Source organism: Nomascus leucogenys, chromosome 2 (genome assembly GCF_006542625.1).
Source record: "Nomascus leucogenys isolate Asia chromosome 2, Asia_NLE_v1, whole genome shotgun sequence".
In the NCBI taxonomy this organism is placed as follows: Eukaryota; Metazoa; Chordata; class Mammalia; order Primates; family Hylobatidae; genus Nomascus; species Nomascus leucogenys.
Window position 1 is genome coordinate 18,628,471 of NC_044382.1, and position 15,816 is coordinate 18,644,286.

Sequence of the window (15,816 nt, forward strand, 5' to 3'; positions counted from 1 at the left end):
TTCAGACACGTCCTAATGGCCGATGACCATCGCAGATGCCCCATGCATCCTGAGCCCTTTCCATGACACAAAAGTGTCTGAGCTGGTAGGGCTCAATGCAGTGGAGGTCCTATTAGGAATACTTTACAAAGATGTTAGAACTACAAAGCTACATTTGTCAGCTTTTGGGTAAATTAGCTGATTTGCATAGATGCCATGTTTCCCTGGGACCGTAGCATTTTACTGTTTTAATGTTTTGCCGTATGGAGAAAAAGTGGAGATTAATTTGAACATTTTTGTTCTTATTGCTGCTCGTATGATTGAGTAGATTGTCTCCTCTTTCTAGGAGGGAAATGCCACACATTCCAACGCCTTGATCTGTGTGTGGTTTGGCCATATTTTCCAGAGGATAGTCATTTTTACCCATGGGTCATTTTGGGGATGCTCTTAATCACAAATGTGTCATCTCCCCCAACAGTTTAGTTTTTAGCAAGAATCTGGCTGAGAGTGGCACATCTTGGTGTGAGTCCTGGTATACTGGGAAGAATTACATGCAGTTTATCTAAAACTCTAGTAAAAGAGCTGGTTAGAAAAATAGCCCTAAGCTTGGAAAGCCAGAAGGGCTATTGTAAGATGAGATACTGTTGTTGCTTTTCCTGCTTGTTCATGTTGCATCATGCTTTGCTGTATTAAGAAAATTGATTTTGAGTGTTCAGTGAGATAATAGGTACATGTCTATCCTCTTAAGTTTTTAGTTTTTAATTGTGGGCTTTCTTTAAGAGCATAAGCTCTACTTCTTTCGTGCACGCTAAGAGGGAGATTGAGGGTTACCCTGTTCTGGTTTGCCCATTACAGTTCTGCTGCTTCCCAAGAATAGTTGCCATTGTTGCACTTAAGCTTTCTCTCAAAGGACAAAATAAGTAATTTCCGATGAAATTGCCGCCTTTTCATGGGTCTCTCCGTCCACTTACTGCATCACAGCTGGGTCTCCTTGGCTCTTCCTAATGGATATCCTGTACTAGTGGTAAATTTCTAAAGAAAAGCCTTGAGATCCTAAAAGCATTGAGGGGAAGATTATCTTAAACATTAGCACAAAAGACTCACAAACCGGGCACTGTGGACCAGAGGGACTGGTTTGTTAATATTTTGGCATTTCAGGGGGTTGCAGGTGAGGAATTGCACAGGGAAACATGAGATCATTCTTTGATACATCTTGACTCTCCTTGCTGAAAATTGAAAAGGAGATCTCTAGAATGATTGTTGAAACCTAACAAGTTTTACTTGTAGAGGGAGAGGTTCAAAAGGTGATTTCTTTAGTGCACTCAGATTCCCTTATTCTTGTGTGATTGCTGTTGGGTTATAGTTGATAGTATATTAAGTTTTTCCATGAACAAAAGGATAAATGCCTCATTATTAAATCTCACCCTAAAAAATTATTTTCCCCTGAGTTAAAATTCAGAAGTAATTACTTTTCTAGATCAGGTGTATACAAAATCTTTTCAATGTCAGGAATGCCTTTTATCAATAGGTTTTCATTATATACTGCTGCTTCTAATTTAACTTAGCATTAAAAAAATTATTATAAAGACTGGATGTTATCTAACTAATGATCCCAGAGTTGACTACATTGATGTGATAGGTGAATTGTTTTTTATTTATAGTTAGGAAAGTAAGCAAACAAGCAAATATGTTTAAAAATTAGGCTTAAGATAGCAGTCCTTCATTTAAATTACGCTTAGTATTTGAAGTCTGTTCTGAAAGCTTAAGTGTCATAAAAAAGCTTATCTTGTTATAACTGTTATTTCAACGAGGTATTACCTCACACAGTAAATTTAGGTTCTGAATAGTATGCAAGTGTGGTTATTGGGATTAAAGTGGAAAGGGATTGAGGCAGTTTTTGGTCATTTTGCTAAAAAGGGTCAAAAGAGGCTCGGTGTGGTGCCTCACACCTATAATCCCAGCACTTTGGGAGGCCGAGGCAGGTGGATCACCTGAGGTCAGGAATTTGAGACCAGGCTGGCCAAAATGGTGAAACCCCATCTCTACTAAAAATATAAAAAATTAGCCAGGTGTGGTGGCGGACGCCTGTAATCCCACCTACTCGGAAGGCTGAGGCAGGAGAATCGCTTGAACCTGGGAGGTGGAGGTTGCAGTGAGCCGAGATCGCGCCATTGTACTCCAGCCTGGGCAACAAGAGTGAGACTCTGCCTCAAAGAAAAAAAAAGGGTCATTGAGCTCATTAAGCTCATTAATTATGTAGGGTGAACAGGGATGACAAGTTCAACCTTATCTTTGAACACTGACTGAGAAGATCAGGACTTCTCCAACACTAGGCTAATGTGAGATTAGTAAAACATTTTTTGTTAAGAACACCCGGTGTGAGTTAGCATTTCCCCTTTTCATTTGTTAGTTTGCTTGGAGGGCAGAATCTTGGTGTGCCCCATGGCATCTTGCCGTGGATTTGACTTGAGCCGGAGAGTGCCCTCTCCTGGCGAAGGCTGTTGTGTCTACACAGCTCTCAAGTCTGTTTTCATTTAGTACCAAAGCTTCTCTTTCTGTGAAGCGAGCAAGTTATCCAGAATAAATTTGTTATGAAAATTCACCTGAATTTTGGTCTTATTTTAAAACTATTTTTTTGGTAAAATGGATGGATTAAAAAACTCGAATGCTTTATTTTTGTTAACTTGGTTTTTTCTACCATAGGTCTCAACAAATGGCAGCTATTACATCAGACAGTGACGAGTCCTGCTGCTCCCTTACAGTGTCTGACAGACCACTGTGGATTCAGACTGGGAGCATTGAAGTTAACAGTGAAACGGGCAGGTCTGTCTGTTTTAAGCCCTGCCACAAAGTGAAGAGGGCATCATCTCATCACTTAATCATTCCTGAAGTAGATTAGGCTAGACTTAAAAGAATTCATTAGTTCTTTTTCTTTAGTTTTCATTGACTTTGGTAGCCGGGTGTGCCTCGTGTAGGTGATAGTTTTAATGAGTGAAAATAACTTTCCATTGATACTACCTGCCATGCCAAAAAAGAGGAGTCTCCTGTGAGCTTCTGTGAATTGAGAGCAGATTCTCTTAGGGTGGTAGAAGTTGGGTGTGACCTTGCAGAATTATGTCAGATAGCAACTGAGTCTCCATGGAAAGTCAAAACTACTGGATTTCTTTTATCTTTTCACTATCTCAGTCTTTTTTTTGTCACTTTTATATTCATTAAACTTCTTAGTCATTACTTCTTACTGTATATATGTAAGAATATATATGTGAACACATATGTATATATATATATTCCCAGTGAATTAGTCTCAAAACCATTGTCATTTACATAAAGCAAGTCAAAATTCCAGAGGGTGGTAAAAGATAGTGCTGAAATACAGTCTTATTTCTTTAAGTACATTTATTAATAACTCCTTGGATAATGCCTAAAAGGCTTCTTTTGGGCCCTTATAGGGTAGGAAAAGTTCAGGGATTTCTGTCTGTTTGCACTGCTTTGAAACTGACTACTTTTATTGCTTCCTTGAAGTAAGGCTGTTTAACCCTCTGGTGTTTGTACAGCTAGCGAAGAACTGTATAGTTGCATGGAAGCTGTAATTTGCAAGCTGGGTCAGAATGGCAAATTTTGGATTAGAGATTGCAGCTGGGATTTTGGACACTTATTTGCGTAGGAGTGGTAGCTACCCTTAAGATGCGTATCTCTTGAGGGAATAGTGTTTTTTTTTTTTTCTGCACCTCTCACAGGAATAGTAAGATCTGTTTGAGTCCTTACCTTTCCTGCCATAGATTTTAACTGAACTTAAATAGGCCTCACTAAAATTGAAGCCAAATATGAGAGTCATAAATAGAAGGAAATGGAATTGTACATGGGATTGGGTGTTTACCTTTTTTCTTTCAGTTTATAAAATGGGAATATTTGCTTCCAAAGTTCTGTGTGAGCCTTAATCTATTAGTATTGCAATCATATTAGTACAGTATCTTAGTTTTAGAAAGTAAAAACTGAGCTCAATGTCAAATTTTAAAACAGTGTAAATCATTTTTTTTCCAGAAGCAAGGACTGCATTCATCTTTCATTTTGATGTGTGTAGTATTTGTCCCTAGAGGTCACTTTTCATTGCTTGAGGAGAAACATGATAGAATACCCTGTGAAATGTATTTTGTAGGGCTTGATCTAGTAAGCGAAGGAAGCATGGGAACACCGGAAGGCAACACAAAATCAAGTCAGTTCTGTCAAATCATGGGGAAGATACCTCCTGTGAAATGTTTGGAAGTTAAATAATGGGAAGGACGGAGTGGTTTTTCTGTTTTCCTTGTTGCATTGTGTTTGATGTGTTTGTTATTATTCCACTGAAATACCATTTTTGGTTTAAAAATGCATTTGACCAAAAATTCATCTTTCTTTCCACGGATCATCTCTTTTGGAATTCAAACTCGCGTTGGTACTTGGGTTTCCAGGTTTGAGAGGCATAACCAGGGATTGTAGAGGGTTTCAGTGGGCTTCTTTCTACTTTGTAGTATTAGAGGGAGGTTAGTAGTGTTGATCATTCTGGTCATGCTATTTAGCAGTAATTTTTATAAGCCTCGCCCTTTATAAATACTGCGCTTGGAGTCTTGCTTCTTGTTGGAGGTATGGTGAAGAGGCCTCTGCTGATCATCAGGTTTGCTGGTGTAACAAGGGATACTGGTCCGTCTAACCAGTGTACATGTGTTGTCTTCTAGTATTAAAATGGTGCTCTTAATGCCTTCGGATGTGCCGTGTCTACTTCTGGGGAGGCACCCTCCATTCCCTTCTTTTTTTGCTCTTTGCAAGTATGTGGGCAGTGTGACCTGCTGCTGATTTGTACATAGCCTAGCTCTGTATATAAATTTGCTCCTGAAAACTGTAGGCTAATCTGTGCTAGTAGAAGGCTGTTGGTGCTTCATAGCAGTCCCCAGCAGCTAAGCTGACTCTTAGAGCACTGTACTGTGAAATGGCGATATAAGGAACAAAGTTAAAATTCCCGTTACTAGGCATTTATAAGCAAGTATTTTAAAAAAACACTCAAGTGCACACTGATTATGTAAAGATGACAGCCATTTTACTTGTGTTGGAAACTGGCCTGATAATACTTCAGAAATAACATGAATATTTCTGCTGGTTTAGAGTGGCAGTAAGTTGTTTTCTCAAAACAACATCGGTCAGGTTTAACCGATTTAAAAGAAAAAATCAGGTGTGATCCCACAATCTATGTAGGGCTTAAACAACAAGGACATCATTTTCCTCATATAATTACTTGTGCTTAACTACATTTTCTTCCTTTTCTTTACTATATTTCAGCACAAAGACATTAGCAGGCTGCTGGTTTCATGGACCTGTACCACAATGACACAGAGAACACCAGAGCATCAGGACTGAATGAAATTGGAGTTTTTAAAGCTGCACTAAGAAGTAAATGTTAAGGCAGTGGTTAAAAACAACAGTCTATAAAGGGGCACTTGCAAATTGTGCTATCTTAAACCGAAGAAAAGGTATTAGGGAATATTTTATAAAAAATAAACTATTGCAATAAATTATGCATGAGATGAGGAGAAAAATGATGTGAATTACACACACAAGAACTCACTTGAATTTTATGTATGAAGAAACACTGACAGTAACTTCTTTTGAATGTGAAGTTCTTATCAGTACAGTTTGGACAGGCCTAAAAGGCATGGGATAATGCAGAAATGCTGAATTATTTTTCATACTTAAACTTTGTGCTTTCTCCAAGGTTTAGCTTAATCAGTTCAGATACGAGCAAAGGTATTTCTAAAATGGCTCTTCTATGAAAAGCAATAGTCACATATGCCAAGGCCAATGTTTCCTTCAAGGTGCCAGTAGAAACATCAGAAAATAACACCCTGCTGAAAGGATGGCAAAGTGCCCCGCCCCACCCCACAAACAAAATTTGGATCTTTTCCTTCTTTAATAAAGCAGGGCTGTATTATCTTGAATATATGTTTGCTTGTTAGAACATATTAAGATATATTTATTTGCCACTAGTATTTAACATTTTGTGCACATTTTCATAATTACATTCTTACCTTTCAAATTTTGACTCAAAGTGGATAGGCTGGTGTTGATCTTGGAGTGCAAATGTATATACTCCAAGAGCTAGTTCTTAATTCTGCTGAGTTGGAAAGCCTTTTATTATTGTCTGTATCCTTACTGGTTTTATCTAGTTCAAAAAAGGTGACAACGTCTAAATTTTGATGTGGACCTCTCTCCACAGAGAACCCCTCCTAAGTGCAAGAAATTCTAACAGGTGTCAGTAGGACTTGGCCCTGGGGGACAAGTGGCAGGAACAGGATCCTTTAAAACAGTGTCAAACTTTTCATGCATGGAGCATGAATTCTTACTAATAGAGACTGTAATTTTTTTCTTGTCTTTGGTAAATACATAAAAAACCTTAATTTTTCTTTTTTAATGAATGGAGAAAACATGAGAAAACCAGATGGACCTGTTAGTACTACATTTTTAAGGCATTTTATATTTGATGGTGCCGTACTTTTAATAATAATAAAACTGAAGTCTTTTAGTGGCAATACTGATTTATTTTTTAAACCAGAAAATCCATATTGATTACTTATTACAAAAAGGGGAAAATATGCCAAAAAATAAAAAACCTTAAAATTCATATGAAGCAACATAACAGATAACTGAGCACTTGGCTCAAGTAGTCAGACTTTCCATAATGTTACTGTGTAAGTTTGGAATTACCTAATAACCCCAGGCTCAGGATTAACAAAACGTTCTGGGTGAGTTTTAAAACATTTAATACACCTATGATTTGTTTTACAACTTGAAGAAAAGGCAGGTAGTCTTGTGTCTAATGAGCTTAATGCAAATTCTAATTATACTGCAAATAATTTAAAGTTTTGATTGCATTCTACAATTGTCTTTTTGGAAAATTACATATTATGAAGTCATTATATACTTTATCAAATCAGAAAAAGTCAGCTCAGGAACTGTAGCAGCAGGGAGTTCTAAAGATGACATGAATTATACTATAGGGGTGTCCTACTCTATATGGCCTAGGGCTTTGGTTTGGGTCAGTCTTGTTCTTTCAGATACATAACACCAGCAGTACCTTTCAGGCTCACTTCAAGAACCAGATAACTCTCCCAAACCATGATACATGAATTGTATAATCAAGATTTTTAATTAAGCTTTAGAATTCTTTATTTGTGTAGAGTGATGGAAATGACCAAGAAGTAATAATATAAAGCAAAAGAATTGGGAGAGATCAGGTTTTAAGTATATAAATATTTTTTTTTCTCATGGCATATTCTCAAAGATGTTTTGTTACAAACCAGATTTTTATTTTTTAAAAAATGAGACTTGGTGGTATTTAAAATCTAGACCTACCATGTTGCTATTTCACTTTCATTGCTTTAGTTGCTTAATATTTAAGCTTTGCTTCATGCTACCTTTTGTCTGTATTTCAATCTTCATAAGCCTATTTTGTTTTGTAGACTTGAATGATAAAAATTGTTTCTCATCTTAAGTATGCTCAGAGTTTTAAATGTTCAAGAATGTTGTGTAACCTTTATCCAATAAAGTCTTTGATTTTTTAAAAATTTAGTTATTTAAAAATTATGTTTACTTTTTAGGAGTTTTTAAAGATTTTTTTTTTTTTTTTTTACTATTAAAATTCAATCACTAGTTGTACTTTAGGGAGCTGTTTTGAGTAGCAGTGCTTCCTAAGGAGAACAGCCTGTAGGTTTCTAATCACTAGGAGATTTTAAGGGACCTCTTTATGACGAAGGATAGAGGAAGGGTGAACAGTTTAATTAGGACCCTGTGCACAAACATGACTGCTTTTCGATAGAACAACCTACCCTTCAGAATTGGATGTAATTAAATATCTCCTGCTGGATTTGTCTTGTTTTCTTTTGTTTTAATTTTAAGGAATCCTGCCCTTATGGATAAATGGTTGCTTAAGAGCCCAGCACATTCAGTGAGAGGTCAAGGGTTTGACCTAAGAATCAGAAACACTTGGTTATCAGGAAAAAATTAGCCTTTTAAAACCTACAGACAGTTCACAGGACTGACCCAGAAACTTAGGTCAATGTACTTTTTTTTTCTGTTTCAGAAAAGCAATCCTTTGGCTGCCTGTTATTCCAGAGTACGTGAAGGCTTTAATCTCAGACATTCTCCCATTTCAGTTTATCTAAATGAGTGTAAAAAAGAGACCACAGGAATCTGGCTCTGCTAATATCTTTTTTCTCTCAAATTTCTCACTAAAGAAAATGAAACAGGGAGAACCAAGGAAGATTAACAAGCCATGTGCTCCTTATCTGCGAGGGCCTACAAGAGACTCATACTGATCCTGGTCATGTATACATGTATCAGTATATTTATAGACACAACTCCTACAAGATGCAGGGAATGAGTGATGCAACCAGTAGAAGCAACTGAAAATCTTACCAATGCTGGCCTTCACATAAGAAAGCGTAAGTTCATTTTTCCTTTTTCAAGTAAAGATTTTTTTTTTTTTAAATTTAAAAAATAGAGACAAGGTCTCGCTTTGTTGTCCAGGCTGGTCTCAAACTCCTGGGCTCAAGTGATCCTCCTGCCTTGGCCTCCCAAAGTGCTGGGATTATAGGCATGAGCCACTGCACCTGGCCATGATTCTTTTCTCAGAATAAGAAATTATTTGAATAAAGAGGTTTTTTTTTTTTTTTTTTTTTTGAGACCGAGTCTTGCTCTTGTTGCCCAGGCTGGAGTGCAGTGGTGCGATCGCGGCTCGCTGCAACCTCCACCTCCCGGGTTCAAGCAATTCTCCTGCCTCAGCCTCCCGAGTAGCTGGGATTACAGGCATGCGCCACCACCCCTGGCTAATTCTGTATTTTTAGTAGAGATGAGGTTTCTCCATGTTGGTCAGGCTGGTCTCGAACTCCTGATCTCAGGTGATCCACCTGCCTCAGCCTCTCAAAGTGCTGGGATTACAGCGTGAGCAACTGTGCCTGGACTTTATTTATTTATTTATTTATTTATTTATTTATTTATTTGAGACAGAATTTCGCTCTCGTTGCCCAGGCTGGAGTGCAATGGTACGATCTCGGCTCACTGCAACCTCCACCTCCTGGGATCAAGCGATTCTCCTGCCTCAGCCTCCCGAATAGCTGGGATTACAGGCATGTGCCACAACTCCCGGCTAATTTTGTATTTTTAGTAGAGACAGGGTTTCTCCACGTTGGTCAGGCTGGTCTCGAACTCCTGATCTCAGGTGATCCACCTGCCTCAGCCTCCCAAAGTGCTGAGATTACAGGTGTGAGCCACTGCGCCTGGCCAGAATATGTTATTTTTTAAGCATCCTTTTCTCTAGTGATTAGCATACTGCCAAATCTTTGCTTAATTGCAATGATTTTTTTTTTTTTGAGACGGAGTCTCACTCTGTCACCCAGGCTGAAGTGCAGTGGCACGATCTCAGCTCACTGCAACCTCTGCCTCCTGGGTTCAAGCAATTCTGTCTCAGCCTCCTGAGTAGTTGGGATTACAGGTGCTTATCCCCATGCCCGGCTAATTTTTGTATTTTTAGTAGGGATGGGGTTTCGCCATGTTGGCCAGGCTGGTCTTGAACTCCTGACCTCAAGTGATCCGCCCACTTCAATCTCCCAAAGTGCTGGGATTACAGGTGTGAGCCACCGCACCTGGCTTGGAATGAAACTTCATGACCTTAATAATTCCTTTGCTTTGGTACCAAGAAGGTAGTGAGCTTGGGGTAAAGGAGAGTATGATTCAGGAAAACTGTGCCAGAAGAAGACAGAGCTGGCCAAACACAGTGGGAAGACATTGTCTTTAAGCGTTAAGAGTACTTTCAGGGTTAGCCCTTTCATCATTTCCTTGTGAGGCAAGTTTGTAGAAGCAGCTGTCTAAAGGAGGGAAAGTGGGTTGGTGATGTTAAAAGAAAGATGTTTTTGGCCGGGCGTGGTGGCTCACGCCTGTAATCCCAGCACTTTGGGAGGTTGAGGCAGGTGGATCATGAGGTCAAGAGATCGAGACCATCCTGGCTAACACGGTGAAACTCTGTCTCTACTAAAAATACAAAAATTAGCCGGGCGTGGTGGTGGGTGCCTGTAGTCTGAGCTACTCGGGAGGCTGAGGAAGGAGAATGGTGTGAACCCAAGAGGCAGAGCTTGCAGTGAGCCGAGATCGTGCCACTGCACTCTAGCCTGGGCAACAGAGCGAGACTCCATCTCAAGAAAAAACAAAAATGTTTTTATACTAATAACCTGCCTTAGTCTAAAGAGGTAGGAGACATGGATTCTGTTATCAGTTCTATCAATGACTGTTGACAGCAAACTCACACAGTAGCCTCATTGGCAAAATGAGGTGTAGAAATCCATCTCACCAAGCTCTTCAGTTCCTACTCCAGCCAAGGCTGAAACCCCTGGGGAGATGTTAGGATTTTTTTTTTTTTTTTTGAGACGGAGTCTTGCTCTGTCACTGAGGCTGGAGTGCAGTGGCTCACTGCAACCTCCGCCTCCTGGGTTCAAGCGATTCTCCTGCCTTAGCCTCCCAAGTAGCTGGGACTACAGGCATGCGCCACCACACCCAGCTAATTTTTGTATTTTTAGTAGAGATGGGGCTTCACCATGTTGGTCAGGCTGGTCTTGAACTCCTGACCTCGTGATCCGCCCGCCTCGGCCTCCCAAAGTGCTAGGATTACAGGCTTGAGCCACCGTGCCCGGCCAGGAATTTTTGTTGTTAATTGGAATATAATCCACTTTTTCTGAGTTTTGTTTAAGTTCAGTGCCTAAGTCCTCTGGATCCTGAGTAGACAACTCAAAATTTGGGTGATCTTCTACATAAGTTGAACTATAACATCATTGTGGAGTGCCTTGAGGTAAAAGAGGAGCCTGATATGTCAGTGCCCAGAAAAGCACAGCCAGGTCCTTTAGTAAGAGCAACCTTACAGAAGACAAGGATGGATACGACCCTTCACATGTCTAGATGCGGCTTTCTTAACATCTGTAGGAAATGAGATGGGCCAGACAAGCTTCTACAGCACAAGCTGAAACCATAATCTCCAGCCTGTGATGCTAATTCAGAATCCAGTCAAAGTACCACACTGCCCTAGGAAACTGTCAGGCCTTTTCTCCCAGTTAAGTTGATGGGCAAAGTTGCAAACAGCATTTAATTTTGGGGCAATCAAACTATGCCTTAGAAACTTGAGACCAAGTACTGTGTATAGCCTACCAAAGCCTACTCCTTTGATGTTTAATTACTATTTTCCCCACCTCTGTTCCCTTACTTCCCATCTCTGAGGAGTTTCAGTTTTGTGGATTTCTGACTTTGAGTTGGAGGCACCGAGTGGAAGCTCTTTGCTACTGGCTCAGACAGCACGTGGCAGTTGCTGGGTGTGAGTCCAGGTGGGGATGTCTCTCATGTGGACATCAGTCTGGTACTGCAGGCCGCAGAGGGACAGTGAAATTCCGGTATCTTCAAATCCACCTCTTCACATTTGAAACCAAGTTTCTCCAGAAGCCTTTTTGGGTGGGGGTTCCCTTCACATCCGTCATGACAACTGATGGCCGATGAGCCCAGTGGCCGATAGCAGTTCCCACCTTAGTAGGCCATGTTTTTCTGCAAGCGGAACCGGCAACTGGGACTGATAGAAATGAAGAATAGCTGACACTGGGTCACTGGCATAAATCACTTGCTGTGGGCTTCCTTGGCAGTGAGGCAGCAGGCCCTCCTATGCCTTAGTGAAGGGGGAAATGGGAGTTTCCAGTTTCCCCTTGAGTGAAAGGAAAAAGAAGGCAGGGAATCATATTTCTAGTTCTGGCTGATAGAACTTAACTTTTGTATGATGGCACTTATTCCTAGCTTGCGGATCTCAGAGGGCTGGGCAATTAGAAGAAAATTTTATATTAATGTTTTTATTATAGAATATCTCAGATATTTATAAAAGTAGACCAGCATAACAAACCCCTCTGTGTACCCAACCTAGGTTTAACAATTACCAACTTGTGGCCAGGAAGATTGAAATTTTTGATGCTTTGAAATGTAAAAATAGAGAACATCCTCACTCTTTTTAGTCATATTGTTGTTGAGACAGGGTCTCACAGTTTAGGCTGGAGTGCACTTATGCAATCCTGGCTCACTGTAGCCTCGACCTCCAGGGCTCAGGCGATCCTCTGACCTCAGCTTCCTGAATAGCTGGGACCATAGATAGGCACACTACCAGGCCTGGCTAATTTAAAAATAAATTATCTTTGTAGAGATGGGAGCGGGGTGGGGGTGGGTCTCACCGTGTTGCCCAGGCTGGTCTCGAACTCCTGGACTCAAGCAGTCCTCCCACTTCAGTCTCCCAAAGTGCTGGGATTACAGGCATGAGCCAGTGCGTCCAGCCACTGCGCCCAGCCCTCTCACTCATTTTCATAAACTAATTTTTTTGTTTTCGTTTTTTTTTTTTGAGACGGAGCCTCGCTCTGTCGCTCAGGCTGGAGTGTAATGATGCAATCTCGGCACACTGCAACTTCTGCCTCCCGGGTTCAAGTGATTCTCCCACTTCAGCCTCCCGAGTAGCTGGGATTACGGGCACCTGCCATCATGCCTGGCTAATTTTTGATTTACTTATTTGAGACGGAGTCTCGCTCTGTTACCAAGGCTGGAGTGCAGGCACCTGCCATCATGCCTGGCTAATTTTCGTATTTATTTATTTAGTTATTTATGAGACGGAGTCTCGCTCTGTTGTCCAGGCTGGAGTTCAGTGGTGCAGCCATGGCTCACTGCAGCCTCAACCTTGTGGTTCAAGTGGTCTTCCTGCCTCAGCCTCCTGAGTAGCTGGGACTACAGGTGTGCGCTACCACCCCCAGCTAACAAAAAAAATATTATTTTGTAGCGACGGGGTTTCCCTGTTATCCAGGTGGTTCTGAACTCCTGGGCTCAAGCGATCCTACCACCTCGCCCTCCGAAGGTGCTGGGATTACAGGCCTAAGCCACTGTGCCCAGCTCATAAACCGCCCCTTGAAGGGTTGTAAGCAGTCATTCTCATGCGCTAACGTTATTTTCACCCTACCTCTTGGACTGGCTGGTAGCAAGTAATCCATTTTTTTAATTGACTTTTTTCAGAGTCTATGCTGATCTTCTATCATTCCAATTTTAGCATATGTGCTGCCGAAGCAAGCACAGTAATCAGTTTTTCATTTTCAGAAGCATTAATGGATCTGGTCTAGTGTGAGGTCAGGATAGCTCTGCACACAACAGGAGGAAGTGATTGCAAATTATAGCTTCCTTTCCCTGTACAGCTTTTAATTGTGCAGTTCACTGAAGGAACAGATTTTTCAGCCACTTCTGGTGGAATGCGCACATACTTTTTTAAAGGAAATCCAGGTGATGGAAGGATTAAGCTTGTTACTATCAAGTACCGAGGAAGCAGGCTGGAAAGAATCCCTAACTGAAATCACTTCAAGGAGATTTGACTAGGATTGTGTGGGTATGTATCAAGTACACAGTATCCACAGATAAGATTAGAGGAAGAGTTTCTCTTCCCTATCCTCATCCCTCCTGTATTTTTTAAGGGGAGGGATGAGCACAGGGAGGAAACCAGCACAGTAATGAAGGGAAGTGATCACAGAAAACAACAGGAAGGAACATACAATCCAGCTGGCAGCGACCATCGGCTGCAGGCTCATAAGGCTGCATCTGAATGGGGGCTGAGCAGCTGAGAGCCAACAGCTCCAGCCTTTCCTCTTAAGCCAAGGGCAATCTGGAGAGAGCACAGATAACAAGCAGAGGAAACGGATGAGGGCTCGTCAAGATATTTCCCATCCTATGTGGTGTCTCAGATTTGCGCTTTGGTCTTGGGGGATTATTGGACTCTTCCTCTTAAAGATCTTTCCCAAGATTAAAGCAGCCATTAACTTGCACAGCTGTCTTAATCATAGCCTTTCCCTTTGACATCCCAAGTTCTGCAGAACTGGTGGTAAAAGGATTTGCAGGCCTGCTTAGTTCTTGGGATCAGACCACACTTGCAAAGATGTATCTTCCAACAGGTTTACATCTGCCGCCTGCCGCCAGTTTCTCATCCCACTGTCTATTCAAGCAGTAAAATGCCTCTAAAAAGCTCCCGTGCCTGGTCTTCCTGCACCAACTTAGACTCTAGCTTGAAAGTTGAGTGAAATGTTACTTACCAGTAGTCTCAGAGGCCAGCTCAGAGACTGAAGGAGCACCAGAAATAACTACTAAGCCCGGCAACATCTTTTCTTTTTGAGACAGGGTCTCACTCCCAGGCTGGAATGCAGTGGTGCCATCTTGGCTCACTGCAGCCTTGACTTCCTGGGCTCTGGTGATCCTCCCACCTCAGCCTCCTAAGTAGCTGGGACTACAGGTGTGTACCACCATGCCTGGCTAATTTTTTGTATTTTTACTAAAGATAGGGTTTCGCCATGTTGCCTAGGCTGGTCTCGAACTCCTGGGCTAAAGCTATTTGCCTGCGTTGGCCTTCCAAAGTGCTGGGATTATAGGCATGAGCCACTGCGCCTGGCCAGCAACATTTCTTAAAGTACTCTCCTACTTTCAGTTACATAAAATGTTGTAGGAACTGCAACTCTCAGCATTTATGGATTACACAACCATTCATGTCTTTGGCTATACCCAAGCAGCTCTGAAGGACAGTGTATGAGGTCTTGTCATTTTGCCGAAGCTCAGATGTATGCCCAGTGCCACGATGTCCCTAAAGTTATAGGGACATCTATAACATGTAGGCTTAGTGACTCCCCAGCCTCCACATTTAGACATGGTGTAACACTGTCTCCTTAAGTACTGTTATTTGTAAAGTGAGAAGATGTGTGTTTTGCAGGGAATGGGACAAGGAGCAAAAGGCTAAAAAACACCAACCACAACAAACTGGCTGCAGTGCTTGTGATGGAAGGGAAGCACACATGGAAAAGCATAGTTTTTTTTTGTTTGTTTTGTTTTTTCTTTCAGAGACAGGGTCTCTCACTGTTACCCAGGCTGGAGTGTGGTGGCTCAGTCATAGCTCACTGCAGCCTCGAACTCCTGGGCTCAAGTGATCCTCCTGCCTCAGCCTCCCAACTAGCTGGGGCTGAAAGCATGTGCCACCATGCCTGGCTTGGTTTTAAAACATTTTTTGGTAGAGATGGGGTCTTAGTATGTTTACTAGGCTAAGGTCTTGAACTCCTGGTTTCAAGTGATCCTCCTGCCTCAGCCTCCCAAAGTGCTGGGATTACAGGTGTGAGCCACTGCACCCAGCTAGTTCTTAGAAAAATGGTTGAGATTTTTAAAATAGGTGAATTTAACAGCATGGATCCATGAGTAAAATGAAAGAATGAATCCACAGTGCACTCTACACAGAAAAACCACCATGAGTATGAATTTGTTGTAGAAATCCCAATTTTCCTGGGGAAGCCTCCTGCAGAGGCCCCAACCAACGGAAAAGCTGCTTCTGTGAAAACTGGAGAAGTAGTTAAGATACAGTGTGGGAATATACAGAAAACACAAGACTTGATGGAAATGTGGCCTGGAGGTGAGGAGACTGAAACGAAAGGAAAAGTTGGGGATTTTTTAATTCTTGGAAATATCCAAAATGCAAAAAATGAAAACTTAAAAACCAGGAGACAAATGCTTACATGCCAGGTTGAATGTTCATTCTACATGGCTGTGCAAGAAAGGCTAGACTGGCTTAGAGTGACCTTCTTTACAGAATGCTTATTTTTATTATGTTATTTATTTTTATAGAGATGGGGTCTCGCTATGTTGCCCAGGCTGGTCTCAAACTCCTGAGCTCAAGTGATCCTCCTGCCTTGGCCTCCCAAAGTGTTGGGATTACAGGCGTGAGCCACTGCACTCACG

General features: G+C 41.4%; 1 protein-coding gene across 11 annotated transcripts in view; it reads left to right on the forward strand.

Moving 5' to 3' along the window:
• Window positions 1-15,816, forward strand: part of PWWP2A (PWWP domain containing 2A) — a 64,384-nt gene that overhangs the window by 40,382 nt on the left and 8,186 nt on the right. For 3 of the 11 annotated variants that reach the window (XR_004032984.1, XM_030825699.1, XM_030825741.1), the window contains 2 exons: window positions 2,683-2,802; window positions 5,290-7,571. The exons of 1 other annotated variant lie outside the window; for it this stretch is intronic. Coding sequence is in view for 4 of the 10 variants with exons in the window: in XM_030825699.1 (XP_030681559.1) it covers window positions 2,683-2,802; window positions 5,290-5,303 (134 nt within the window). In the remaining 6 variants the exon portion in view is untranslated. Of the gene's footprint in view, window positions 1-2,682; window positions 2,803-5,289; window positions 7,572-8,086; window positions 8,448-15,816 lie in introns of those variants that run through there. 7 more of the 11 variants (XR_004032985.1, XM_030825733.1, XM_030825742.1 and 4 more) reach the window with 5 other exon arrangements.